Genomic DNA, 26,116 nt, shown 5'->3' on the forward strand with positions numbered 1-26,116 from the left:
GAATGAAAAGCAACACAGATATGCACTGCAGACCTATGTTGGAGTGCTTACATTGTCCCTTATCAATCACAAATAAGCCGTGAGATAGATTTTTTGTTTCCCAATGCATTGCAGGCCTATTGTTTACTTTTTTTAATAATGACAAGAATAGATGTAATAATAGCAATAATAACAATAATTCTCTAAGTGCAAGCCAAAAGTGTTTACTACAATTTTGATATAAGTTCTTGCTTTATGTTTTTAGGCTTCGATTGCCTTTTGTGAGAAAAAAAAACTCTCTCACTGATGTGCAGCCATGAACAGAATATGTGATATAGTTTAGAAATCCTCACTTGCATTCACTGTGATTATTGTTATGTCTTCATATTTTTATTTCTTCAGAAAGAAAAAAATTGATGTTTTATTTGTTTGACAGGTCAGATGTTCTTCATTCAGTGCTGTTTCTCATTGCATTGCAGGCCTACTAGCAAAATAAATAAATAAAAATTCCAGATGCAATGTCAAATAGGCAAATTACTTTGGTAGACTATTTTTGATGATAATATAATATGATAATAACATTTTTATGTTGTTGATAATAGTTCTGCAAGTACAGAGTAACAGTGCTTATTGTAATCTTGAAACAGGCTCATTATGTCCTTTCTCTTTTTTGGCAAGCTAAGAATACCTGTAAGGAAACAACAAAGCTGTTATAGAAATTTTTAACTATAGACAGAATATGCATTCATGGCACTTATTGTTTATCTCCTTTAGAAAGCTGAAAAGAAACTTTCTTTTGAGAGACAAAGATGTGGATCATGAAACTGTTTGATAGCTTAGATGTGCTTGTACAATGTTGCAATTTTTATTGGGCAACAGAGATTCTACTTTAGAGTTTACTGTTAGTTTCAAAATGTATAGTTAGAACACTCTTTATTATCCTTTTGTTCTGGTTTACTTTTGTCAACCATTCTTTTGTTAGTTAATTATTATTACACAATTATTAAGTTTGTTATCTCCAATCAATTCCTATTTAAGGGCACTTAAAGAGATTCAATTTCGATCATCACTACTAGATAATCTCTACCTAAGTGCATTGCTATAAGTGTGTTCTTAGATGCTATCGAAAGTCAGTTATTTGCTTTATCTCTCTTACATTTTACCTTTTGTCTGTGTTATTGGTGTAGTTCTTGTTTTCAGTTTCCTCTGCAATCGCTTCATTTTAAGTCAGGGCAATGTTACATTTTGAAACGCATTTTTTTAAAATTTAGTTTGTGTAATATTTTCCTTTAGTTCGAATCACTTAACCTCAATTGCTACTTTGATCAAACACAAATATATCTCAGCACTATCTTCTACTATTATTGAAGATCACTTCTCATTCTATGTGCGTTTGAATTGTCTACTCAGCTACTCAGGTACCCTTTTGACATTGCATTAAGCACATTTCATGAGCAGGAAAAAATTCCTCACACTTTTTCCTTTGTGGGAAATGGTCAAGTTTGTTGATTGAATTAAAAGTTTCCTTTTACATTTGTTTTACAAGCTATCCATTTTACAAACTTGCAATCCTCTTTGGAATCTTCTGTAACAATTGTCTTTGACTTACCACTTGGGTAGCAATAAAATTTCTGTAAATCTACAGAAATGACTTTTTCAATGACGCACTAATTACTGACTAAGAGAATAAATTTTCTCTCTATTATTAATAAATACTTTTCTTTATTCTCATTACTTGTCTCCTTGATTTAGTTTTGATATTATTATCTTGGTAAATTTTCACTCTTGAAAGTTAAAAGGTTAAATCTGATGGGGTCTTCATCACACATTGTCACTTTCTTGTAAAAACTCAGATAAATGAATTGTGAAAGTTGGCTGGTATGAAGTGGGATAAGGAGGAACATCAGGGATAGGAGAACCTATGGGAAACCTAGAGGAGGGAGGCTGGGGGAACTATGGCTTGTCTCCCCCCTCCCCCACCTTCACCATCATTTCACTTTCAAACGGCACACAGTCCTCAGCACAAATCTCTCTCCACAGACTGTTGCTCTTCAGCCCCCATACTACATCAAAATTCAATGAGGTCATTCCAATACAGGGGTAGTTTGGTGATGAAGTTTCCGAGCTGTTGAATATAGTTGGCCATGAGTCAGTGTAAAAATGATAATCAATGGCAAAACACAAGGATAGATTAATGAAGGCCAAAACATTAAAAGAGGTGGTGAAAAAAGAAAATCAATGTGACACGATTGTAAACTTGTGGATAAAACTCTGCAGAAAACAATTGTTTAGTGTATTTTGTCAGACCAAGTCTAAGGCTGCAAAATAAATTTGAGAATTAACTCCAACAATCCAATTCCATTCTCAGTTTTATTTATTTACTCTTATCTTAGAAAAATAATAAATTTCACTTAATTAACAAAACTGAAAAATCAGAGGAAAATAAAAAATGCAAAAGTACTTCAAATAAGAGAAAAATGTAAAGCAACCACAGGAACAAAAGCCTTCAAGTTGGCCAAAGAATAAGTAGGCCTCCTACGAATCAATAAGTTTTTAGGAGCCACTGACCATTAGGAACAAAAGTTTGCCATCAGTTACAAAATCTCATCACTAATTATATTATTCCTAACAGATCCTTTTGATGAACCATTTTAAAACATCATATCAACAACTTCTTTAGCATTTACCTTTTCCTGAAAGTTCTAAAAGACAAAAATATGACAATACTGACCTCCCCACCCAACCCCCTAAGGTAGAGGGAAAAAATGCATAGAAAACTGCCACTTGTACAACATCGTACACAACAAAGCCATGCATTCCTGGTTTATGATTTTGTTTTCCTTCAGGTATTCCAACTATCTTTTCAATAATATCAGTTATCTTTCTGCTCTGAATTCTGGGAGATTGTTTCATTGATATCTTAGGAATTGTTTTCACTCATCTGTTTGACTTTTGCAGTAGTATTTTGTGCAATGCTTGTTCTCCTTTTCTTCTGTTTTTTACATAACTCACAAAACAAGTTAGTGTTTAGTTTTAGAGTTTCCCGATTATGATCCAAAGGAAACTTTACCAAAATTCTCATATTAATAAACATTTAGTTAATTTCATGCTTTCAATTTTTTCATCCTGATTCATTTTAGTCCCCTTAATAGGTCTGAGGGCTGAAACGCAGCTTTCAGTGTCACTAGCTTTTGATTCAGCCTCATTTGAAAGAGCATTCAAAAATAACCATTTATCTACAATAAAATGAAAAATTTCTGCTCAAAATAATACCAGTGTCCATTCAAAAAAAATGTGCAGGAAAGATAATCTTTGGGCAGGATCAGTTGTTACTCTGTGTCTTCCCTGCTTCATCGTTGTCCTCCTTGTGTTCCTCTTTCCTGAAACAAACATAATACAATTTCAACTCTAAAGCATTATACAGATCAGAATTTCTAAAAGATTCAAAGAAGCCAGACATACAGCTCAAATAGCTATCAACTTCAAAGTCATTAGGTAGCTTATATCTCTCAAGTTGCTTTCGTTGCATTTACTTTGGCCTGTCTATCATCCTCTTGGGCTTCCGTTTGAAGAATAATTTCTGAAGATTTCGCACACAAAAGCAACTTTGATTCAAGGCCAATTTTGAAAATGATTCATCAAAATCTTCTGGTTCTGTGGGGGAGGGGGGAGGGGGGAGGGGGGTCTAAAGAATATTATAGAGCCTTACAGGGGTTCAGGTGAATTTTACTGGGAGACAACCAAAATCCTCAAGCAGCCCCCAACCCTCCCCCCCCCCCCCCTGCTTAACAGTCCCTAAGATAGCTAATGGAAATTTCTTATCAGAACTAGACCTACCCGATGTATGTAAAATCCAACGTCACGTCGTCTCCCATCAGCACAAATGGAGCCCATTGATTAGGTTTGGGAAAGCCGTTGCTTCTCAACCATTTTACGGCCTGATGAAGAGATTCACTGGCACTTTCTCCACGTACAAGGTGTTTGTAGAAATGAGTCATGAGCTGCTCCGTTGCTTCGTCTTCTATGGCCCACGATGCTACCAACACTGAACGTGCACCGGATGCTAAGAATGCACGAGCGATTCCGAGAACTCCTTCGGCTTTGACCAATCCACGCGCACTGTGACAACAGCTCAATACAACCAGTTTTGCTCGCACTTGAACTCCGAAAATGTCGGACATTGTCAAGAGGTAGTCTTCTTCTTGTGGAAAACTGTTGGTGATACATTTAGGACATTTAGGCGACAGGGCAATCTCTCCTCTTTCGGCATTTCCATGCGCGGCAACATGTATGAGACTCACTGAAGGTATCGCTTGAAGCACTGCCTGCTTAGTTGCAGACTCTCCTAACAAAGGCTGAACTCCCAGCAGTCGACCAACCATCTCTGCTTCCTTTCTAGCACAGAACAATGATACAAAGTTAGCGACACGTCCATCGTAATACACCTGGCCAACCGTAGGATCACCCACTACAAGTGCACCAGTTTCACTATGATAATCCGCTGGACAATCATGAATGAGCTGGAGGGTCGTTAGAGAAGGGACGATACGGATTCTGTAAGTCTCTGATAGATACTTTCCGGCTGATTCATCACGCAAGGCAGCAAATGGGACTCGATAGGAGAAACGATCCGGCACAATGATGATTTCAGGCTCTGTAAGTAAATCTACCACAGGAGCGATGATCCATTTGTAACATAAATGATGAATTCTTTCGGTTTCTTTGCTTTCGTCACCGCGCAAAGTTGCTCGGCTCTCTTCAAAAAGAGATGTCGTTACGTTGCCATCCAAAGATCGATCTTCGCAATTCGCCTTGAGTAAAACGCCAAAGCTGGCGGCGCTCTTTTTGAAAATTCCCTCCACGTTGCAAACATTCTCAGGAATGAGAGTGCTGTCTTTCACTTTGTCGGTGACTCGAAAGGAAATGTCTCCATTTGCTTTCAAAACCCAGAGACAAACTTGCCGCTTACGATACGAAATGTACAAGACACAGTTACTCTCTTTTTTCACGATGTTTTCAATCCCAAGCCATAATTTTGGATCAGCCGAGATGTGGCTTTCAACGGAGAACTTCTCTGCCATGCATTCTACTAGGACTCTCGCTCGGCTCAGCTCCTCGACATAAAGAGCGTCTTGAAATTTGCCAGTATCGCAAAGCAAAGTAGTGAGCAAGTGATAAGGAAAACTACCGTGCTCTTCTAACAGAGATATTTCAAACTCTTTGTTTCCTTTAAGAAAACTCCTCAATTGTTCATATTTTCCAATACATTGAAGGAGATGTTCCTTTGCCTCCACAACCTGTGATTGCGATACCTTTAACTGTGTGATGCCGAGAAGGCTTCTAAACTCAGTCATTATGTCTCCAATTCCACTGCTTATGGAGCGAGCCTTCTCTAAGTAATCTTCTGCCTCGTCGTATTCACCAAGCGATCTAGATAGATTTCCGAGGTTGAGGTAACCTTGTCCTTCCAGAGCTTTCTCGCCACATTCCTTGCTAATGGTGAGCGCCTTCTGAGAAAGTTCTTTTGCTTTCTGATTGTCATTGATAAAAGCGAACACTGCTGCCAAACCTGTGGAACCGCATCCTTCATCTCTTCTTTGTCCAATTGCTGTACTGATGCTGAGTGCTTCGTCGAAATATTCTTTAGCTTGACGATATTTCCTAAGGCTGCAGTAAACGTATCCAAGGGCTATGTATGCTGAACATTCGTTTCCTCTGTCTCCTATTCCTTTTGCGATGGCGATTGCTTTCTCGTAATATTCTTTGGCCTTCTGATATTCGCCAAGGGATTTAAACACACCTCCGAGGTTCCCGTATGTTCTTCCTTCTCCATTTCTGTCGCCGATGTCTATCGCGATGGCAAGTGCTTTCTCGTAATATTCTTTGGCCTTCAGATATTCGCCAAGGGATTGAAACACAACTCCGAGGCTCTCGTATGATGTTCCTTCTCCATTTCTGTCGCCAATTTCTATCGCGATGGCAAGTTCTTTCTCGTAATATTCTTTGGCCTTCTGATATTCGCCAAGGGATTTAAACACACCTCCGAGGTTCCCGTATGTTCTTCCTTCTCCATTTCTGTCGCCGATGTCTATCGCGATGGCAATTGCTTTCTCGTAATATTCTTTGGCCTTCTGATATTCGCCAAGGGATTTAAACACACCTCCGAGGTTCCCGTATGTTCTTCCTTCTCCATTTCTGTGGCCGATGTCTATCGCGATGGCAAGTGCTTTCTCGTAATATTCTTTGGCCTTCTGAATTTCGCCAAGGGATTTAAACACAACTCCGAGGTTCCCGTATGTTCTTCCTTCTCCATTTCTGTCGCCGATTTCTATCGCGATGGCAAGTGCTTTCTCGTAATATTCTTTGGCCTTCTGATATTCGAAAAGGGATTGAAACACATCTCCGAGGTTCCCGTATGTTCTTCCTTCTCCATTTCTGTCGCCGATGTCTATCGCGATGGCAATTGCTTTCTCGTAATATTCTTTGGCCTTCTGATATTCGCCAAGGGATTTAAACACACCTCCGAGGTTCCCGTATGTTCTTCCTTCTCCATTTCTGTGGCCGATGTCTATCGCGATGGCAAGTGCTTTCTCGTAATATTCTTTGGCCTTCTGAATTTCGCCAAGGGATTTAAACACAACTCCGAGGTTCCCGTATGTTCTTCCTTCTCCATTTCTGTCGCCGATTTCTATCGCGATGGCAAGTGCTTTCTCGTAATATTCTTTGGCCTTCTGATATTCGAAAAGGGATTGAAACACATCTCCGAGGTTCCCGTATGTTGTTCCTTCTCCAATTCTGTGGCCGATTTCTATCGCGATGGCAAGTGCTTTCTCGTAATATTCTTTGGCCTTCTGATATTCGCCAAGGGATTGAAACACATCTCCGAGGTTCCCGTATGTTCTTCCTTCTCCATTTCTGTCGCCGATTTCTATCTCGATGGCAATTGCTTTCTCGCAATATTCTTTGGCCTTCTGATATTCGCCAAGGGATTGAAACACACCTCCGAGGTTCCCGTATGTTGTTCCTTCACCATTTCTGTCGCCGATTTCTATCGCGATGGCAATTGCTTTCTCATAATATTCTTTCGCCTTTAGATACTCGCAGAGGATAAAACAAAGAGATCCAAGTCTCGAGTAAGCCACTGCCTCTTCTCTACGGTGGCCAATCGCTTTCATGATGGTAAGAGCGCTTTTAAAAAGTTGCTTTGCCTCTGCAAACCAACATTTTGCCTCGTATTTGTCTCCCAGTTGTATGGTTAGTTCTTCAGCGAGGAAAAACTTGTCAATAAGTTTTGTTGTGTATCGTGCTGCATTTGTGTAACCAGAGGTGGCGTAGAACACATTGAATAATACATCAGCGATATCATGATCAAGGTCAATACCAGAGTCAAGCTTGTGCAGTAGAAATAAACATTCATTACATAACTCGGTCGCTTGTAGGCCACGATCAGTGTTAAGGAGAAATATGGCGACATCCAAACCAATCTGGACTGATTTTAGGATTTCTGCGGCGTTATTCATTACGTTATGTCCTGAATATTAAAAGAATTTCCCCAAACGTGAGAAAAGAATCAGCAAAAACTGAGACTTTCTATAGATGCATGAGCGCCTCTTGTCTTTCTTGTTTAATTCAAGACAAGCTCTATCAATTTTTTTAACCAATTGATTATCGGTTAATCCATTGATCGTGCTATGCTGGCGTTCAACTCACTGATTATTTACTTTTTACATGCCACACAATTAATTAGAACTGAATCTGGTCGCAGTGTTCTGTTTGAAAGTGACTTCCACTTACATTCATTAGAGGGTGAATTGAAATTAGCACCGTTAGCCGTTAAAATTTAAGTTCAACTCAAAGCATTGCTAAATTGGTGTTTGTGTAACAAATTAAACGACATAAAATGTGTTGAATCTACATCAACATTATTATTTCTGGAACTTCTACTGGGTAGACATTGTGAATAGAACGGGACCATTTTAGTGGGAATGTATTCTACACGACGCGTCTTGCGCGTGCATTCATGTCATTCACACTGACCTCTGCAACTCGCTATATCTGCCTGTTAGTTGAAAGAACTTTCCTGAATAATGCTTTTTGCTCAGGAAGAAGATTTCCTCGGACTTCTAACTTCAACAGATGGCATTTATGTTATTGATATCTTTTGGTTTTGAAGAACAATTTTGACTTTTCCTGAAGAATCCTATATCTGTGATTTTTATCAGGAGAGAAGATGAAAGCGCAAGCTGTTCCTTCTTTCTTAGTGGACGGTAAGTGGCTGAATTTTTTTTTGTAGGACTATGAAGGAGCTAGGTTCTTCTTTCCCATCCCTTGTGCTCACCCGTTTTTTCGCCCTCATGCACCCCCCTTATCACTCGCTCCAGCCGAGTGAGCGGCTTAAATCGGAAAGATTTTTACTGGATTAGATTTTCAATTTGGAATTGAAAATTACTTGAAAGAATACAGTACATATAAATCTTCAACAACAGAAAAAATTTAACGAGATAGATGTTTCCTTTTTTGTCATTTTTTAAAAAATATTTTGCCTACCTGAATGTATCCTCAAATTTTTTAAAATCAACCCCTTCATACTTTATGGCAAGAAATTATAAAATGTTGGTTATGGTAGTTTTACCAATGTTGATATTTTTTACCCGCGCAGCCAGGATGGTCAACATGCAAGAAGGTTTTCTTTTTTTACTTTGGTAATCTATTTGATAACTCTTGCAGTCTCGAAAACTTTCAATTGTCTTTGATATTTCTGTATTTCATTGCAGTATCATACCAAAGCTATCAAATTGACTTTCAAAATCCAGGGACTTAATTTGCCTCTAATCTCTTGCTCTTCATTAAATTCTTCAGTACTTAAATCTGATTATGAATCGAGACGAATCAAAACATCTCTCATTGATCTAGGGACGTTCTCCTACGCCACACAAACCTTGTGTCGTCTGGTAGCAGAAATATTTGATGGAAATAAATTCAATAAAAAAAGTTACATTCCACTGTAAAACGAAGTGTGAAACCACTCAATGTCTCCAGAATGTTCAGATAAATAAATGTGTTGGTATTTCTAACTTTGTGTCCCGTACAGATAAAGCCGGCGTGTCAGTATCAGAAACTCGCTTTTGAGATGCGTGAAATCATACATATAAATGCCGTTGATCTCAATGAGCTTGTTAGACATGGGATTTTTCGCTTTCCCTAGTATATTTAGAGACTTAAACAGTTAAATTGCTTTGTTAAATATCTTTTGTTAACTCTATCAGTCACACTTGCAGAACGTTCGGTTGTTTCCCTGGTTAGTTCTCTTGGTACAGCACTTTTACAACTTAATTAAAAACTAAGGAAACATTGACAATACAGAGCTAAAAATGGGGAAAAAATCTCACCTTTGAAAACAGAAAATGTTTTCTTTAGTCTCCCGATGGTGTGACTGATAAAAACATAAGTAAGAGAGTGAAATTAGACTTTCGCTGTCAAACAAACGTTATTGCAAATAGCTAATATAAGAACGTTTTACTCACACGTTTGGTAAGAAGAAACCATAAAAAAAACTAAGGAAGAAAATTTTTTTCTCGATTGCCTATAATAAAGAAATAAAAAACGCGCTGAGTGCATTGTTAAGTTATGTAAGCACGCGGGAATTTTTTATGAACACTCGAGAAGTGCGGACAAGCACGAGCCGAAGACTCCTCGCATATCATATAAGAGCTTAGTGGTTTTGATCGCGCTTTGACCGATTTTTTAGACTTTCAAGTCACAGTGAGGAATATTTTTCTTTTCTTTACAATATCAACATTTCCTCCAGCGAATAGGTGGCGAGAATGAGATACAATACCAGACTCTCTTTTATGACTAGCAAGGTAATGTAAAGGAGCTTGAAGCGAGAATTGCTGATAAGATAAACTTTTGTTAGATTGTTTGAAACAATAAAAAGTCATACATCATTAAATTTCCCCATCATCACATCAGCTACTCATAAAGATATTTCAATTTTTTTATAACGGGAAAAGAACGATTGTTGCTAAATTTAGTTTCTCAGCTGTAAAGCTTTGAAAAAATAAACATGGGCTGTTCAGGGTGCTAGTTGTTAACGTGATGAGACTGATTGCAAGAAACATATAAATGCAAGTAGCTCGGTTGAGAACAAATTACTGAGTTTGATTGGTTAATAACATCATTGTGAAAGTAAGTCTACGACGTGTAAACATGAATTCCTTGTTACGCCATGAGGAGCGTTTTACATTATTGTGGCTTTTTTTCTGGTCAGAATTTGTTGTTCTTGAATTTGATTTCTGTTGGGCCTGATTTGGGGCGGCGAAAAAAGTTTTGAAAACGGGAAAAGAAAGAAAATTTATTTTTCATTTGGCTTCTTACCCTCGCACAGAGAAGAGTATCTTCTTTAGTATTCTGACCGTATGACCTAGAAACAAGGAAAAAACCAGAAACTGAAATCACCAGAAACCAGAGACTGAAATAATGCTTTTGCTGCAAAAAACGATGATAACAACAGCTAATGTGAAAAAAAAATCTATATCGGGAAACTTTATACAGCTTTCCCATACAAATACAGAGAAAACATTCCATGTTTAATCTCATTCTGTCACTCACAGACTGACTTTTGAAAAAACTGTTCAATTAATATCAAAAGTTAGTTTTTCTTGATGTAATACTATATTCTCTTAAATCATTCACAATAACATCATAGCACTTTAAAAGGAGAGTTAGAAATTAGATCATGGAAGACAAAGGCTTCGTGTTGGATAAGCCGTTTTATTTTCTAGACTATTACCAGTTTAAGACAAAAATTTTTCAGTAAAATTCTTCAAAAAAATCTAGGATTTTTTCGAGGTTACAAAAATTCCTCTGCCATCGAATGCTCATTACAAAACGTTTCAGTTTGTAAAGCGGAAAAATATTGTTTCTAAATCGATACCTTTTACTGCTCACCTTCTAAAAGTGTCGTGACAAGTATTCTGATCGCGTGACTAATAAAACCAAAGATGAAAAACTGAAATAAGACGTTCTCTGCAGAACAAAGATAAATGCAAATAGCTGTTGTAAGGAAGGAGTGAAACATTGATCGATAAAAAGAATAAATAATTTTTTAAAACAAAGAGGGAACAACGGGTAACAAGAGTAAAGATTAAGTTCAATTTGCCAAAAAACAAGAATGGGAGTTGAAGAAAACTAACATCCATCGCTTTCCATCTTCTCCATGAATTAAACGCGCAAACAGATTTTCCCGCTTTGAATTGATATGAAATTTAATTCGGTGTGCGATTTGTATATACATCTACGCTATGATATCATCGACACTGAAAAGCTTTAAGCGACTCACGGCAGCGAGGGCAAAAGATTAGGCGGGTAACCAAACCGACATTTCACATAAAGATTAATGGCTCCAGATATGCCGAATATTTTCATAAACAAAGTTTTAATTTCGAATGGTCATATTTTACACATTTCTTACAATGGTATCACCAACAAAATTACTTTTTTCCGTCTTTCTAAACTGATTTGAACCTTGTTTTGCCAAAGATAACTAACAAAGAACGGAAAATCAAAACGTAACCACATTTTACATTTGTAAAACTTTAGGGAATTTTTGGCACAAGCGTTTTGATCGTTAATCCAGTCGTTCGACATTAATTTATGAAACGAAGTTTGAATTCAAAACGGCAGAACTACCGAGTTAAATGGCCTCTAATTCTTAACATGAAAAAGATTTTTAATCCTTGAGATACAAAATGATCTAAATAAATAAAGATAATTTTGCAGAATTACGTTCCTTTGTAGCAAGTCATAATGTTTCTCATATCAATCATTTCATTATCAAATGTCTTTGTAAGGATAGCTCTAATTACAAAGGCGTCGAAATACGTTTTGTAAAATTGATAATATAGCCCATTCGAATGATGAAACATCGTACTCACCACGAATTTAACTTTGAATGCTTTGTTGCTTTGTTGCTTTGTAAAGTGAAGCAGCCAACTTTAGAAACAGAATCAGCAGCATATGTCTATTTTAGTTAGATTACAAGTGGCGAATCTCAGCTCACCCCTGAAGGGCAGAAATTGAAGGCTCTCCCCTCCAACCACGTGGTCTGGATACTCTGTTGATTACTTGACTCAACTGAAAGCCCGGGGGGAAAGAACTCCACTTTCAGTCTGATCAGAGTGGGAGGTGTACCTCTTGAAACCTTTAGTTTATTTACAGCGGTCTTCCAACGGCTCCAAAAGGGAATTCACCATTGCCATAAAGTTGCGTTACTTAAGAAAGTGCGTCACGCCATTGTGAGTCCTTTTTATGGTCCAAAGAATTTCCTTTAAGTAAATGGAAATTGCTTTACAGAGCTGACAAAAAAATAACGAAGTAAAAATAAAACAGCGGAGAAAACGGATGGCTGAACTTGGAGGAGATTGACACGGATTGAAAATGTCCAACCAAACCATAGCCGTCAAAATGACCGGAACTCTTTCTTCGGGCTTAAAAAGAAAATTTGAGGAGATAAAGTGCGATGTTAAAGCTACAAGATGTTATATAATTTGATGTGTACATAAATATATATGTATAGGAAGTCTGTGTATTGATTTTTCCGTTTTACAGTGCTCGATACGTAGGAGTAGAGCGCTATATATGCTGCGATGGGGAAAAAAACAGAGAGACTATACTTTTATCCCTACAAGCCTGTTTCGTGATTGCTCACTCATCAGGGGATTTTATTGTTAAGAATATTGTACCATCGTTAATATATTTCGCAAATTTGCATAATAGGCGTGTCGGTTAGTTTCGATGCTCAGTTCAATTGTTACGCAGTAACACTTTGTTTCTGTGGCAGCATGAGGACACGAGTTTATTACGTTTATTGGGTGATGATATTTCGGGTCTGCAGATGATGAGTAATTTTTCTTTGAGGCAGAGGTTGCATCTTTTGTTTGCGCTATTGTAGGGTGATCTTGATGAAAGGATGCGCAATGAAATAAAGTGGTTTATGTTGTATGTTTGCTCAGTTCGGTAGAGTTTCTGTGTTTTGTGTGTCGGAATGATGCGGTGTGGTTTCTCATCGCCAGAAATCAAGGACATTTCGAGCCCGCTAACAATTATCAGCGGTATATCGTATTACACTCCGGAACAACAGAATATCAAGAGAATTCAATATGGCGGCGATCACGACTCGATCAGCAAAGAGTGTTTCGTACCATGACTTATACAATTTGAGCGCCGCAGATCTTCTCTTTGATGAAAAGGAAAAGAAAAGAAGACCTGCAAATAAATCTTTGGGATTTTTCGAGGCAGAGCAATGACATGATGTCAGAATTTTGATTTGCTTTAATTTAATTTTCGCGCCAAGACTACTGAATTTGCATTTAATGCCTGGCATATTTTTATTCCGAAAAGGACCTGAGAACTAATTTATTTCCCTGCAAGAAAATAAACAAATATGGCCGACGATTCGAAGATCAGCATTGCTCGTGTTTAACTATTTCAGTCAAAATTTTTTAACATGGCGTCTCGTCACTTACTCAACATGGGAAATAAGGGATATTCTGGCGCGTTGGGAAGTTTTTTGATGGGAGGAAATGGCAATTTTACAGGATATTTGGACGCTTCGAACTCTGTAGCAGTCAATTCGATTGAGTGCAGTTTACTTTATTGATGCACTTTCCTGTAATAGGCGAGTGTTTGGGATGGAGAACGACGGATTTTGAAGAACTGTATGGCGACCTAGATCAATGATCAATGAAAAAAGAACTGGCTCGGAAAGTAAGTGGTTTTTATTCATCGAGTCCCTGTGAGGTTTGATGAATAGCAGAATCAGTACTGAATATGTCTCGATCGAGAGCAGACGGGACCATGAGCTCCTGATTGTTATATTTTAGAAATTTTTACAAATTTCCATACAGTTTCTTATATTATTTGGACGCCATTATAGACGAAATGCGCAAGCACGGCCGCCATCTTGTCCAATATTTCTGCCGATGTGTATCTAGTCTTGAAGTCGTTCTCTGTAAGTCTGATGTATGTTTCAGTGGTGTTGTTGTCCTTATGTGTGACGGCGGCTCGGTAGATAAGAGATGATTGGAGGCAGTTTCCGTTAAGTGGAAATGTGTTCTTCTGTCGGCAGTTGCAAGTTTTGGTGTCTTTTGGTGTTAGCTGCGGTGTCTTTGATGTGTTTGGATGAATTTAGAATGCGTTTGTTGTGGTTGTCGATGATCTGTTTGGTGTTATTCATGCAGCTGTAACTGATCTTGACTGTGTTACGATTAAAGATTTTTCTAAGTTTGTGGTCTTTCGGGATGTGCCTGTCTACTAGGGCAAGGAACTGTGTCCGATATTGGTGCTGACGTTTTTGCTGAATGGGGGTTGTACCAGAGTATGTTGTTCCGTTGTCTGTTTTTTCGTTTGTTAGTCGTAGGTGGTTCGTAGTGTAGAGTGTACCTGTATCTGTATTCGTCAAGTGCTTTTTTTATAACAAAGGTCAAATTTAAAGGCATAGCCTTTCCATGTGCCTTTAAAGTTGACCTTTGTTATAAAACAGTCAAAAAGGTACATAGTACAATTAATTCAAGGGCTCACAATGCTCATCATAACACTAATGAGAAGGAGGAGGGACAGCATTCTAGCTGTATCAGTGTGAACTTTAGATTTTCGAAGAAAGCAAAGCGATATGATTTTTTTGGCTATATCCTGGTGTACCGGTTAACCAAAATATGTCCTGGTGTGCCAAAACTTGCGTGACATCGGTCAATCGAATAATAGCGTGACAGCTAGATAATTTGATAAATAATGAATGCTTTGATAATAAAATGCAATAAAATGCCGGCATTGGTTCATTGTTGGATAATTTGGGTTATTTGAGCTGTTTGGATCTTTTGGATCAGTTAATGGGTCACTCGGGCCAGTTGGTTCACTTGGGTCAGTTGGGTCACATGGGCCAGTTGGGTCATCAGTTATCTATAAACCAGGTGAATTTTTAATCGTCAATTTTCTGCCACAATCGCTAAAATACAAACGCTGACCTAGGCGCCTGTTAGTTCATTCTAGCTTTTCTCGCCATCAAAGAAGCTGCTCACAAAAGTTATATAGTTAGTTTTTCGATTTTCAGTATATCATGGACACTCAGAGTAATGTCACATCTACCACAGAGCTGGAATCTCAGCTGGGCCAAATTATTCTTTCTATTGAGGAAGTTGTACCCCAACGCCTTCGTCAATGGCTGACAGCGTTCGCTTGTAGCAGTGGCACAACGAGCGAGATGCTACTTTGTTCAGCTCTGGTGTCTACGAGCTCTCTGCTTGGTCAGACAACACTGAAGCCTTTTGGTTCCTACGAGGAGAAGGCAAACCTTCATCTGATCGCTACTGCCCCTTCTGGAACGGGGAAAACAGAAAGGATGTGTGGAGCCAATCGTGGGCCATGTCGAGGAGAAAATACAGACCAGCATTGTGATTGATGAAACATCATCAAGCGGCCTATTCAACCATTTCCTAGGAGGTTAGTTTTTATTAGACATTGATAGGAGCTCCTAACATCGATTATTATCTTTTGAGTGTAGTAAACTTCAGCTAATATCATAAGACTTAATGTATCACTGAAGGAAAAAATTCCTGATAAATAATTTAATTAACAGATTTCACAGATTTTTTAATTGCAAAAATTGTAGATTTGTCAGTTGGTTATGCAACTGAATTTGAGAAATTTTCTTTAACCCTTTAACCCCTAAGAGTGACTAGCATTTAATTTCTCCTCACAATATCATCCCTGAATCACATGAAGATCATGAGAAAAAAGGAAATGATCACTAACTTAAGAAGCTCTTGACTGTTAAACAAATTCTCCCTGTGAACACCATATGAAATGTATTAAGAACAGTATGGAGAATATTCCCATCAATGCTAGGGTGTAAAGGATTAAATGATTCTCTAGAAGGACTACTGATCTTGTGCCCTCCATTCTTGGGGCTAGGGTGAGGGGCTCCCATATGAAACAGACAGGGTTGCTTACTGTAAATATTGAGTTAAACCCCTAAAGGAGGCCAATGTGGACTTGGCTCAGATGTAAATACGTAAAATGCAATATATTTTTTTTCCATTTCTTTGCGTGTCCCCCATAGGGTCTTTAATATGTTGGTATTTTTCCTGGAAACACCCTAAGCAAGCCCAAACATCTGAAATTTACACTCCAAAGCAAGATAATGAACACCCCTGTCTATTTTGTATGGGGGTCCCCTTGGGCCCTTCACTCTGCAATTGAGGGTAAGTGGGTAGAAATTATGGGTAGTATTAAAAATAATTTCAGCTCTAATTTACAATCAGTTGTCCAGGAAAACATATGTTAATCACAATGTATGATAGAATATAACCAATTCAGTACATTTTATTGCAGCATTCACAGTGCCAATCCTTTGTGTGGATGAGGCATACTCTCTCCTACAAAGACTAATATATCAGGGGAAATCAACATCACAGACAAGCCTCTCAATGGAGCACCTGTGTAAATGTTACGATGGAGATTTTTGATACGTACTAAAAGGGACAAAAGACAAGTGAGTTGGAGTAACTTCAGCTAAACTAGCCTGCCTTGCTTTCACCACCCCTCAGCAGTTCCTGGAGTCAGTTTGGCCAAAAATTATAGCCTCAAAAAATGGGCTGGCAGAGAGGTTGCTGTTTTTTTAATCAAATAAGATCAGAAGATCTTGACCTGGACGCCATGGCAGAAAACTCTGACTCCCTGGACAAGTCTTCTGTTAAATCTCTTGGCAATGTATTTGAAAAGATATATGTGAAACATAACACAACCCCAGCACTGAAGTACACATTGACTGCCACTGCTAAGGAAGTTTTCTTTAAGTTCAGCAAGCCTAATGAAGATGACAGATCCCTGGCGGGTGCATTTACCAGTCCAAGTATTACCTCAGGTTCAAAGAAATATAAAAACACTTTATGTGTTGCTTTAAATATGCATGTCCTTTATCACCGGCTAACCAAAGCACTTGCCTTGGAGTCAGGGACAACACCCACAACAATAACAGCAGAAACCATACAAATGGCAATAACTTTCACAGATACTCTTGAGACCATGAAGGGAATCTCAGAGCTGGTGAGTTTAATATAACAATAATGATAATAATAATTATTATAACTGTCATTATTATAATAATCTATTATGGTGACCCACCTGGAAAGGAAATGACCATATCTTGGACAATGGGGGCATTTCTTTGTACTAACACCATCATATTTACTCTACATCTGTAGATTTTAAATTACTCCTGATGAGCAACGCAAGACTTACATGACATTTGCAACCAAAAGATTGAATGAAAAAAAAGTGCTGTTTGATTGAGAGAAGATTTTGTTAATTTTGAATGGATAGTTATTTGTAGCCATTTCTGCAGGTCAAGAATGATTAAGGAAACCACTTCTACACATTTTTTGAGGGTGAAAAAAAAAACATGTACATTCCATATATGTTGTGGTTCAAATTTATCTTTGGTTGAATATTTTTCAATTAAGTTTGATTTTTTTATTCCAAACTGATTGAAAAAAGAACAAAAAAATTCAAACCACAAGATACATGGTTTGCATTATGCACTCAATATTTAGTGGACTGCTGATGACATAAAAACTTTATGATTTATTTTAATTTGAGCCAAATGGGTTTGTTTTACAGTATTGCTGTCTGCAGAAGTCCTCAGTAGGACTCAAAGTGGGAGTGTTGTGTGAAGACATCCAAAAAAATATTCTGTCTCTTCCTGGTCCTTTTGTGAGTGTAAGGAGAGTAGTGCGGAGCTATTCTTCTACTAGAAAACCCAGCAGTAAAGCAGTCCAGGAAGCCATGGCGGCCTTACAGGCAGCTAGAATTGGTTCTGTCATAAAAATTAATAAGCTGGTAGTCTTCTTCAAAAAGCTTCCAACAGTTGTAAGCCCACATGCAATTACTGCTTGTGGTGTGACACCAGAAGAGTACCATCAGGCATTCCTGACAAAAGACAATAAAATCACGGTGAACATGCAAGAAACTGTTATGAATGCTCATCCACAAAAGGATGAAATTCTAGCATGCTTAGAGGCAACAGAGTAGAACTTTTGATACTGTACTTCTTGTCACAATGGTAAAGATGGGACATGTAAATCATTAGCACAACTAGCAAAGTGAAAAATGGCTGGAAAATCCTGGTCACTCTTATATCACATTTCTTGTAAACACAGTGCTACATCTCTTTGATATATTTTTGTTGTGTCCCGACTGCAACATATGTACATAACATTAATAGCAAATTGCATATATATTTTATTTTTTACATAATTAGGTGTGTTGAAATCAATTACAAATTGAAACAAAATTTTATGCACAGAAAGATGGTATATAAAAATCAATGTAGTTCGCATTCCTTTTAAATTTATTAAATTAGTATATTTTGATGTGATATTTCAAAAAATGAATGCCCAAAGAAAATAATTACATAACTGAATTAACTAAATTCCTTGGATGGTAAAGAAGGAACATGTGGTAAATCATTATATTTTTGTTGTCTCCTGACTGTATTAGATGTACATAACATAGCAAATTGGATACATAATTAATTTTTTTACATAGGTGTATTGAAAATTTTACTTAATCACAAATTGAGACAAAAGTAATATTGTGGAGTAAGATAGTTCATAAAATTTATTTTGTTCATGATTCTTTCATATTGTATTAGTATATTTCAATGTCATATTTCAAAAACTGAACACCCAAAGAAAATAATTACATTACTGAATTAATAATAAAAGTTCCTGTTCATTTCAATCACGTGCACTTTGTTATATCTACTGAAACAATTATCCATATTAAGTTGGGGGTGATGGTGGGTGGTGGGGGAAGATGTTGAAGTTTCCATTTGACTGGCTTGTAGAACCCTATTTCTGTTGCCTCTAAGAATGTGGAGTTACTGAACAGAAGTAAGCTGCAGGGCATTAAGTAGAGTAGCTTAGAACTCAACCTGGGATTTGTAAATAGTGAACGCACCTGATTATAAAGAACAGACATGTTCACGGCCTGAAAAAAAATGATGTTAAGCTTACTGTCACTGAGCCCATCATTGCTTGTGTCATGATACTCAGCACTGCTGTTAACAAACATTTCACACAAAATACTCTGCATGACTTCAGGATCATACTCATTAGGAACGCTAGCATTCTCAGGATCACTAGACTCTGGGATTATGCCAAACCTTTCAGCTGTGGGTCCAAAGCCTTGTTCTTCTAATGCTGCTCTGTAGGATAGGATAGGCCTTACACAACCTGGTGGTAATTCTGGTCCCTTAGAGTTTTGTGATGTTCTATCTACTCTTGATCTTTTTAACTTCTTTTGTATCAAATGGGGAAACTACGTTGATTACGTAATCTTTACCACTACTATTATGATTATTATCATTTGATCATTATGACCTTATTTTTAATTCATTACAATTCTTTTTCTACATATTCATACGACGCCTAGTGGTGTGTAGGAGGTGTGTGTTATATGAACCTACCAATGGTTTACCATAAGATAGAGCTGTCTTCAGCTCAGTGATAGAGCTTCGGGTCACGCAGTCCAAAGGTTTAGGATTTTTTAAATCTCAAGAAACAAATGAAATGAGTTATTTATCAAGACCATTAAAGAGTATGAAAGACTGAATTTATGAATAATCACCTTGACCAAAATTTACCGACTCAGCCAAACAACTGTCGGTTTCTTCGGAAAAATGGTCAACGGTTCTTTCTCCTATCAGGGCATTTGACTTTATCAATAACGCCAGACTGTGGAAAAATAAAAAACCTGGGCCAGAAAAAGTCTAAAAGGTAGTGTTTTGTTTAAAAAAAAAAAACACTTTGTCTTTTTTATTTGTTATTTTTTATGACTTTTAGGTTGAAAACAGACATCTGAAGAGCTGAGATGAACCTCAACACACTTACGCTATTATGCTGATCAACAAACTCAATGATGAAGTCGTTGTTCAAATCAAAACATATAGTCAAAAGTGATACCGACCTGAAAATGATCTTGGCCACTCATGGGAGTTAAATGGTTAAGTGATTAACCTTTCTTGAACTTTCCTTTACCTTTCATGCAGGAAAACATAACTCATTCCCTTGACTCTCAACGACCCTTGGTTATTTTATGCTTTTAGCAAATTTGGGCTTTTTTTTCCTGAAATTTTAACTAAAATTTATTTACAGCTAAATCCCATTTAATCCCATATTTCATATTGTATGACTGAAAAGTTCTTTTCCCCTGATTTGAAGTGTTTCGCAGCTGTAGCCAGTCGTATGGTAAAGCATAAGAGCACAAACTATATTTGTTATATATGTTTTTCTAATTTGGATTAAAGTGGAAAATTTATCATAACAGAATAATATTTCAAGACGTGGAACAGTATTGGAGGTTGCATTGGATAACGGAAGTATTAAACACAGTATAACAAAAATAAACAAAGGAATTGTTACGTGCAAATTCACTTTTAAAGAACATTTCATTGACGTTCTTGAATAAGAGCCCAGCCTTTGTTCGATTCGAAGAAATAAAAGCATTATGGGAAAACAAAGTTAAAAATGCTGTTTTAGTCTTAGCATGAAAATCATTTATATCTGAGATTTTTCAATGGACCTTGAATAAAAACACAGCTTAAGTCTTAACATTGATTTAGGCACATAAAAAAAAAAACAAATAAAATATTCAAATTTGTCAAAGTTAGATTGAACATGAAAGATTGCGAATTGGAGAAATACTAAAACTTTAAGTATATCTTAAGATGTGACGAATTTTTGAGTCCTTTTTTTTTAGTTTACTTTTGTGCCCGCTGCAGATTTTGAACTTGGATTTGAAAATAGCTTTAAACCTATTATTTTATAATGAGATATTTATATTTGAGGTGTCTACTCTCACGTTCATCGTAGACACAACCACAATTGCAAGAGGATCTCAAGGGGGTTATCTTTTAGCTGTAAAACGGCCATACAATTCAGGCATTAGACGTAAAAATTGACAAATTCTAACCATTAGTCGTAAAAAGAGTAAACCGTATATTTTTCATTTCTACAGTGTGTCATTTGCTTAACATATAAACGTTAGCCGTAAACGCTTTCAACCCATTGAGACTCTTGTGCCATTGTAAAATACAAAAAGTGACACGAAAGACTTTTAACATTTTAACCGAAAAACAACGGTTGAAAAAGGAACAAAATTCGCTCAAGCTGGGCCTTACTATTGTGTTGGCATTTACACAATGCTGGCTGCCTCATAAGGTCGCTTGGCTGCTCTTTCATTTACGCAGACCCATTCATTATCATCAAGGACTAAGAAATATTTTCAATGGAGCCATTCGTGAATTCAGAGGAAATCAACTTACCCATTAACAGGTTCGTAATCCACAACATACTTTCATTCCATCAAGATGACTTCATAAGCTAACCTTTTGTGTCTTTTGTGGATCATTGTGCTTCAGTGTTTCATAGGTCCTGCTCTGACCCAGAGAACTTTAGTTGTTAAATGAAACGAATTGTTGTTTCTGACACCGATCTGTTTCTGTTTTTTTGGTGAGACGGCTAAGAAAACAGGGAAATCGATCCTTATTACCGGAACTACGTTGACCATGAACTGTATATCATCATCATCATCATCATCGCTCGTTGCGCCAGGAGGCGCATAAGGCCGTTGCATTGTCCGCCCAAACCCCCCCCCCCTCCCGTCGCGTGCCGCCGCACTGGCCACATTACAACTCTTCTACCCTACCTTACCTCTCTCTCTTTCGACAGTCCTTCCCTAAGTGGTCTTTGGTCCCCCTCTCATCCTTCGGCTCTCTGGTGTCCACCCCAATACCGTAAAACAGTCGTTCACATCCTCTCTCCTGAGTACTTGCCCTAACCTTTCCGCCTTCTTCTTCGCACCTCGCAGCTAATTTCATTGATCTCTGCTGTTTCAATTGCAACTACTCTCTTGTTTGTTATTCTTTGCTGCCATCTAATCCTCAGAATCCGTCTTAGGCATTTACATTGGAAACTGTTCAGTTTTCTTTCATCGTTCTTTGTGATCTTCCATGTTTCACAATCATATAGTAGGACCGGTCTGCCTAAAGTCTTGATCTTGGTATCTTGGTTGGAATATCAAAACGCTGACCATGAAGTAACAAGTAGATGTGACATAAACGAACCGCGGAAGAAGGAAGACAAAGAAAATATGTGCGCATTCTGAGACATGGTATTGTTTTCCAATCAATGGACGAGGTAAACAGGTTCGATGGTCTTTTGCTCGTGAACGAGTACGGCAACCTATACTTTTTATTGCATAATTTTGAGGGACAAATTATTCCCTTTAAATTAGAGAAATTAAAAAAAATTATTGGAGGAAAAAAGATACAACTAAAAGTGTAAAAGTGACCGACAGGAAGCACGGGAAAACTCAAACAGCAAGCGTCTCGACATCGTTCTCAGCCTCTTTCTCTAGTTAGAGGAAGAGAGATCCTAGAAACGTGATTGACTGCGTGATTCTGCTTCAAAAGAAACAGAAATTCGGGGGAAGATTCGGAAATGCTAAAACAAATTTCATCTAAAACTAAAAACTTAGTTGGTTGGGTCCCCGTGCAATGGTTGAATAATTTTTTTAAAGAGAAAATATATATATATTTTTATATATTTAAATGCCGTATTAGTAGTTCTGTCGCTTTTTGAGTTAACTTAGTCTCATACCCAGGCTCTTCATTCTTCCTGGGCAGAATTTAGCGTGGTCAGCCTGGGCACAAGTCAACAAGCATACAACTCTCTAACATAATAGCACAAACATGATGGAACATCATATTTAAAATAATTTATTTTTCATACTTCTACTTTTACTTCATATAACTTTCTTTCAAAATAGGAGAACGATGAAAAACTAAAAAAAATTATTTTTTAGCAAGTGGAGTGAAACATTGAACGTGATTGTCATAACTGGCCCCCATCGAGAACTCATGAGGGGACTGCAACTTTCCTGTCCGCGGCAGTTGTTATAAAGGACTGGTTCTTAGTTAACAACAACTGTCGTCTCTCGTTGACTACTGGCAGTGGAAGCAAGTAATCGAGCCTTCCTCCCAGCATCCCTTGCTTTCTGCAGGTGAGGCAGCAGAGGTATCTTGTCGAGTCGAGGGTAGTTGGGAAGACGCATAGCATTCTGGGCACGATCCAAAACAATGCTAACGAAAAAACGCAGCGAGATTAGAAGAATCAATAAGATTTTAAGACTAAGAATAAGATTTTAGAATAACTTTGGTCTGACGAGGAGCACAGATTTCTACCAAGCTGCTACAGAACGAACTTGGTGAGGGAGGTTTGCTTAATCCAAGATTGCACTGTTTTGAGTTTGTTCCAAAAAAACTTGGGCCTATATCTCACCCAATCTGCTGCAAAAATTAATTCAATGCAACTTTCCCGCCTTCCAGCAGTTTGAATTCTGTTTGTTATTATTATTATTATTATTATTATTATTATTATTATTATTTTATTCTCATTACTTTTAACCAACAAGACATTGCCCGCTCTTTGAATTGCTTAAGGATAACAGGAAAGAAGAACCTTGCATTTCCTATACAGAAACGATTCACGAAATTGCGTAAGATACAGGGAAGATATACCGAACATTGAAATATTCTAAGATAATACGCGCTCTTATTGAAAAATGTGTTAACGCAGTTGTGACGTCACGCTTTCTTTGCTTCCTGAGAAATATTTCATAAAAGCGTATCCTCATCTAAACACTCAAAGGTTTGGGAGAATTCGTGAAAGTGATGCAGACCCTTGACTCAGTCTATAGTTTTCATTACTTGCTCGTATTTTTCCAAAGACTACCATGTTTATACGAGGTTATGTAAATACGGAAAAGTTCTTTATTGCTTAATTAGCGCGTAAGACGACATTGCTGGTATTTTTGTTATTTAACAATTATCCGCCGAAGGCGAAGTGAATATTGTGGAATAATCCCCGCAACGAAGTCGAAGGGATCATTCAACAATATTCACTTAGTCTGACGCGAAAAATTTTTTTAGCATAATTGCTTAGGTACTTTCGAATTCTGTCGTAAATATTTGTTTTGATGTTGAAACCATTCTTTTTCAATCACTCTGATAACTCGTATCGAGATATAGAGCCAGAATTTGATAGGTTGACGTTCCTTTAATTCAATCAGCAAAAACTTCGTATCTTCCTTTCGAAGAGTGTTACTCTAAACCTAATAGCATCTTCTGAGCTCTTCGGAATTTAGTTTTCTTTATCGCGTTCATCACTTCCTTGATAACACTGGCATAACACTGGTATAATATTCACAACGCGCGAGGTGATTATAGCGAGATATGACGCAACCCTCGACCAATCAGAGCGCGCGCATCTCTACAATCACCGGAGCAATTATGCTAATCAGCACTAGCCTTTTTCAGGCGTTCATTTAGTAAGACGAAGCGCGATTGTAGCGGAAGAGTCAAAAAGCGAGAGAGGCTGGGGTAACCCGAACCAGCCCTCCTTCGTCTTCGCTCTGCCGCTATTAACCCGTCGTTCACTATTTCACTTCGATTAACTGACTCATCACCAAGAACAGAAACTTACTTCACAAACTGTTTGACTTCAGCCAGGTGCATCTCGTAGCTGTCTCTGCTCGTAGGAGGCTTTGCTTTGGCAATGGCCTAAAAAAGCCAGACAAGACAAGATCAGAACAAGTTTTCCTCTTGACTTACAACTCAACTTTCATTAGTTATGTGCCTACTGTATAATGTACTACATTTCTAGCCGGTGTACAGCCGCCCCTTTCGAAAAAAAAGTCGATCCTATTCGGACGGTTGGGGTCGCCGCACTCAGGCTATATGGCTTCTACATTTCTGACTTTGACGTAACCGTAAACTGACCAAACTTTATCACATCAGCCAATCAAAAGAAAAGTTAAATTGTCACAAGGAGCTAATGAGAACTCAAATTTAAACAAGCACGCTACCTCAAGCGCGGGAAAACGGGAGTGGCCGAGAGGTGATTGGTTTTAGTTCTACATCTGATTGGTTGAGAGAACGAGGCGAATTTTCTAGACCAATCACAAAGCCTAAATCATTTAAAGGACCAAACCTATTAAGTTAAAACTCGATTGATGAAAAATTAAACCTGTACGCTTTCTAAAACGAGAAGTCAGAAGAAATGGTATAATATTTGGGAAAATCCCTGGTTACGAATAATTCAATGATTATAATTCAACACACTCAGTCTTGTAGTCTTATGACAGTCTTATGACTTACCACCGATTTATGATAAGTAAAGATCAGTTTTTTATTTAAAATGAATACCTTAAGTTTTGCACCAACATTAAAGCGAGCTGTATGTTTTCCATAATTGAAGGTAAGAACAATTTTATTCTGAAATGTAATGAAAAAGTGGTTAGTAGATTCAGAATTTAACCTAAACAAGAGTGACGAACCATTAATTTCACATTATTTGAGCGTTTTCGAAACATTTTACATTTTGGTTCCTCACTTCAGAAAACCATTTAACTTTAAAACCTCTTACCTGTGATAGACATCTGATTGACAGCTGTTTGGTGATCAGAAATGTGATTGGTTGAAAAGGCGGAGCGTGCACGTGTTCTTTCGTGTTATGCCACATCCATTTCTTCCTGCGAGTCCCGTTTTTGTCCAAAAGAACTCCAAAAAATGGATTTAACACTAATCTACACAGATACCAAGAAAAGGGAAATAGAGTGTTAGCCTCTAAAACATAACAATCCATTTCTAAAGGTTAATCTTGTCGTTGTCTTCAATAAATTGATAAAGAAATGTTTCATTGTCTATCTCATGGTGAAAACCGCGAAGCCAGCAATTAAACATTCATTCATCAAGTGCTTGCTATCATGACCACGACGAAAACAAAAAGTTCCCATCGTTACCGTTATCGTTACCATTTCCATCGTTACCATTATCGTTACTATCGTTAACGTTAACAATGTGGTCATCGTTACCGCTACCGAAATCGTTGCCGTGATCGTTATCATTACAAGTTTGTAGTCTTCCTTAAACAGTGAAAATAAAAGCATTGGATAAATGTAATCAACCTGACTGATCCATTTCTGAAGTAACAAGTTCCATGTCCAGAAGGTTCAAATA

At 37.6% G+C, this 26,116-nt stretch overlaps 3 protein-coding genes across 3 annotated transcripts in view; 1 reads left to right on the forward strand and 2 right to left on the reverse strand.

The window, feature by feature from the left end:
* Positions 1 to 2,338: 2,338 nt before the first annotated feature.
* On the reverse strand, positions 2,339 to 7,510 carry LOC149043351 (uncharacterized). Its single transcript, XM_089210021.1, has 3 exons — positions 6,500 to 7,510; positions 3,817 to 6,139; positions 2,339 to 3,359 (listed from the first exon to the last, which is right to left on the reverse strand). Exons 1-3 carry the CDS (start codon positions 7,497 to 7,499, stop codon positions 3,302 to 3,304), a joined length of 3,381 nt encoding a protein of 1,126 aa, XP_089066147.1. The 5' UTR covers positions 7,500 to 7,510; the 3' UTR covers positions 2,339 to 3,301.
* A 9,518-nt stretch (positions 7,511 to 17,028) lies between these two features.
* On the forward strand, positions 17,029 to 18,771 carry LOC149043352 (uncharacterized). Its single transcript, XM_089209303.1, has 2 exons — positions 17,029 to 17,082; positions 17,656 to 18,771. Exons 1-2 carry the CDS (start codon positions 17,029 to 17,031, stop codon positions 18,064 to 18,066), a joined length of 465 nt encoding a protein of 154 aa, XP_089065429.1. The 3' UTR covers positions 18,067 to 18,771.
* Positions 18,772 to 22,800: 4,029 nt separating this feature from the next.
* The window catches only part of LOC149043353 (uncharacterized), a 14,060-nt gene continuing 10,744 nt past the window's right edge, over positions 22,801 to 26,116 (reverse strand). The window contains exons 8-12 of the mRNA XM_089209492.1: positions 26,065 to 26,116; positions 25,524 to 25,683; positions 25,304 to 25,372; positions 24,582 to 24,658; positions 22,801 to 23,179 (exon numbers count right to left, since the gene is read on the reverse strand). The exon at positions 26,065 to 26,116 is cut by the window's right edge and continues 43 nt beyond it. Of these exons, the coding sequence (XP_089065618.1) occupies positions 23,011 to 23,179; positions 24,582 to 24,658; positions 25,304 to 25,372; positions 25,524 to 25,683; positions 26,065 to 26,116 (527 nt within the window). The 3' untranslated portion in view covers positions 22,801 to 23,010. The remainder of the gene's footprint in view (positions 23,180 to 24,581; positions 24,659 to 25,303; positions 25,373 to 25,523; positions 25,684 to 26,064) is intronic.

Source organism: Pocillopora damicornis, chromosome 6, assembly GCF_964200805.1.
Source record: "Pocillopora damicornis chromosome 6, jaPocDami1.2, whole genome shotgun sequence".
Lineage (NCBI taxonomy): Eukaryota > Metazoa > Cnidaria > Anthozoa > Scleractinia > Pocilloporidae > Pocillopora > Pocillopora damicornis.

Coding starts and splice junctions, on each gene's coding strand:
- LOC149043351 (XM_089210021.1), bottom strand. CDS start 7,499: ATGAATAACGCCGCAGAAATCCTAAAATCAGTCCAGATTGGTTTGGAT. Junction 6,140..6,499: donor AACATACGGGAACCTCGGAG/GTGTGTTTAAAT, acceptor GGAACCTCGGAG/GTGTGTTTAAATCCCTTGGC. Junction 3,360..3,816: donor TTGGATTTTACATACATCGG/GTAGGTCTAGTT, acceptor TGTTTGTTTCAG/GAAAGAGGAACACAAGGAGG.
- LOC149043352 (XM_089209303.1), top strand. CDS start 17,029: ATGGCAATAACTTTCACAGATACTCTTGAGACCATGAAGGGAATCTCA. Junction 17,083..17,655: donor TGAAGGGAATCTCAGAGCTG/GTGAGTTTAATA, acceptor TTTGTTTTACAG/TATTGCTGTCTGCAGAAGTC.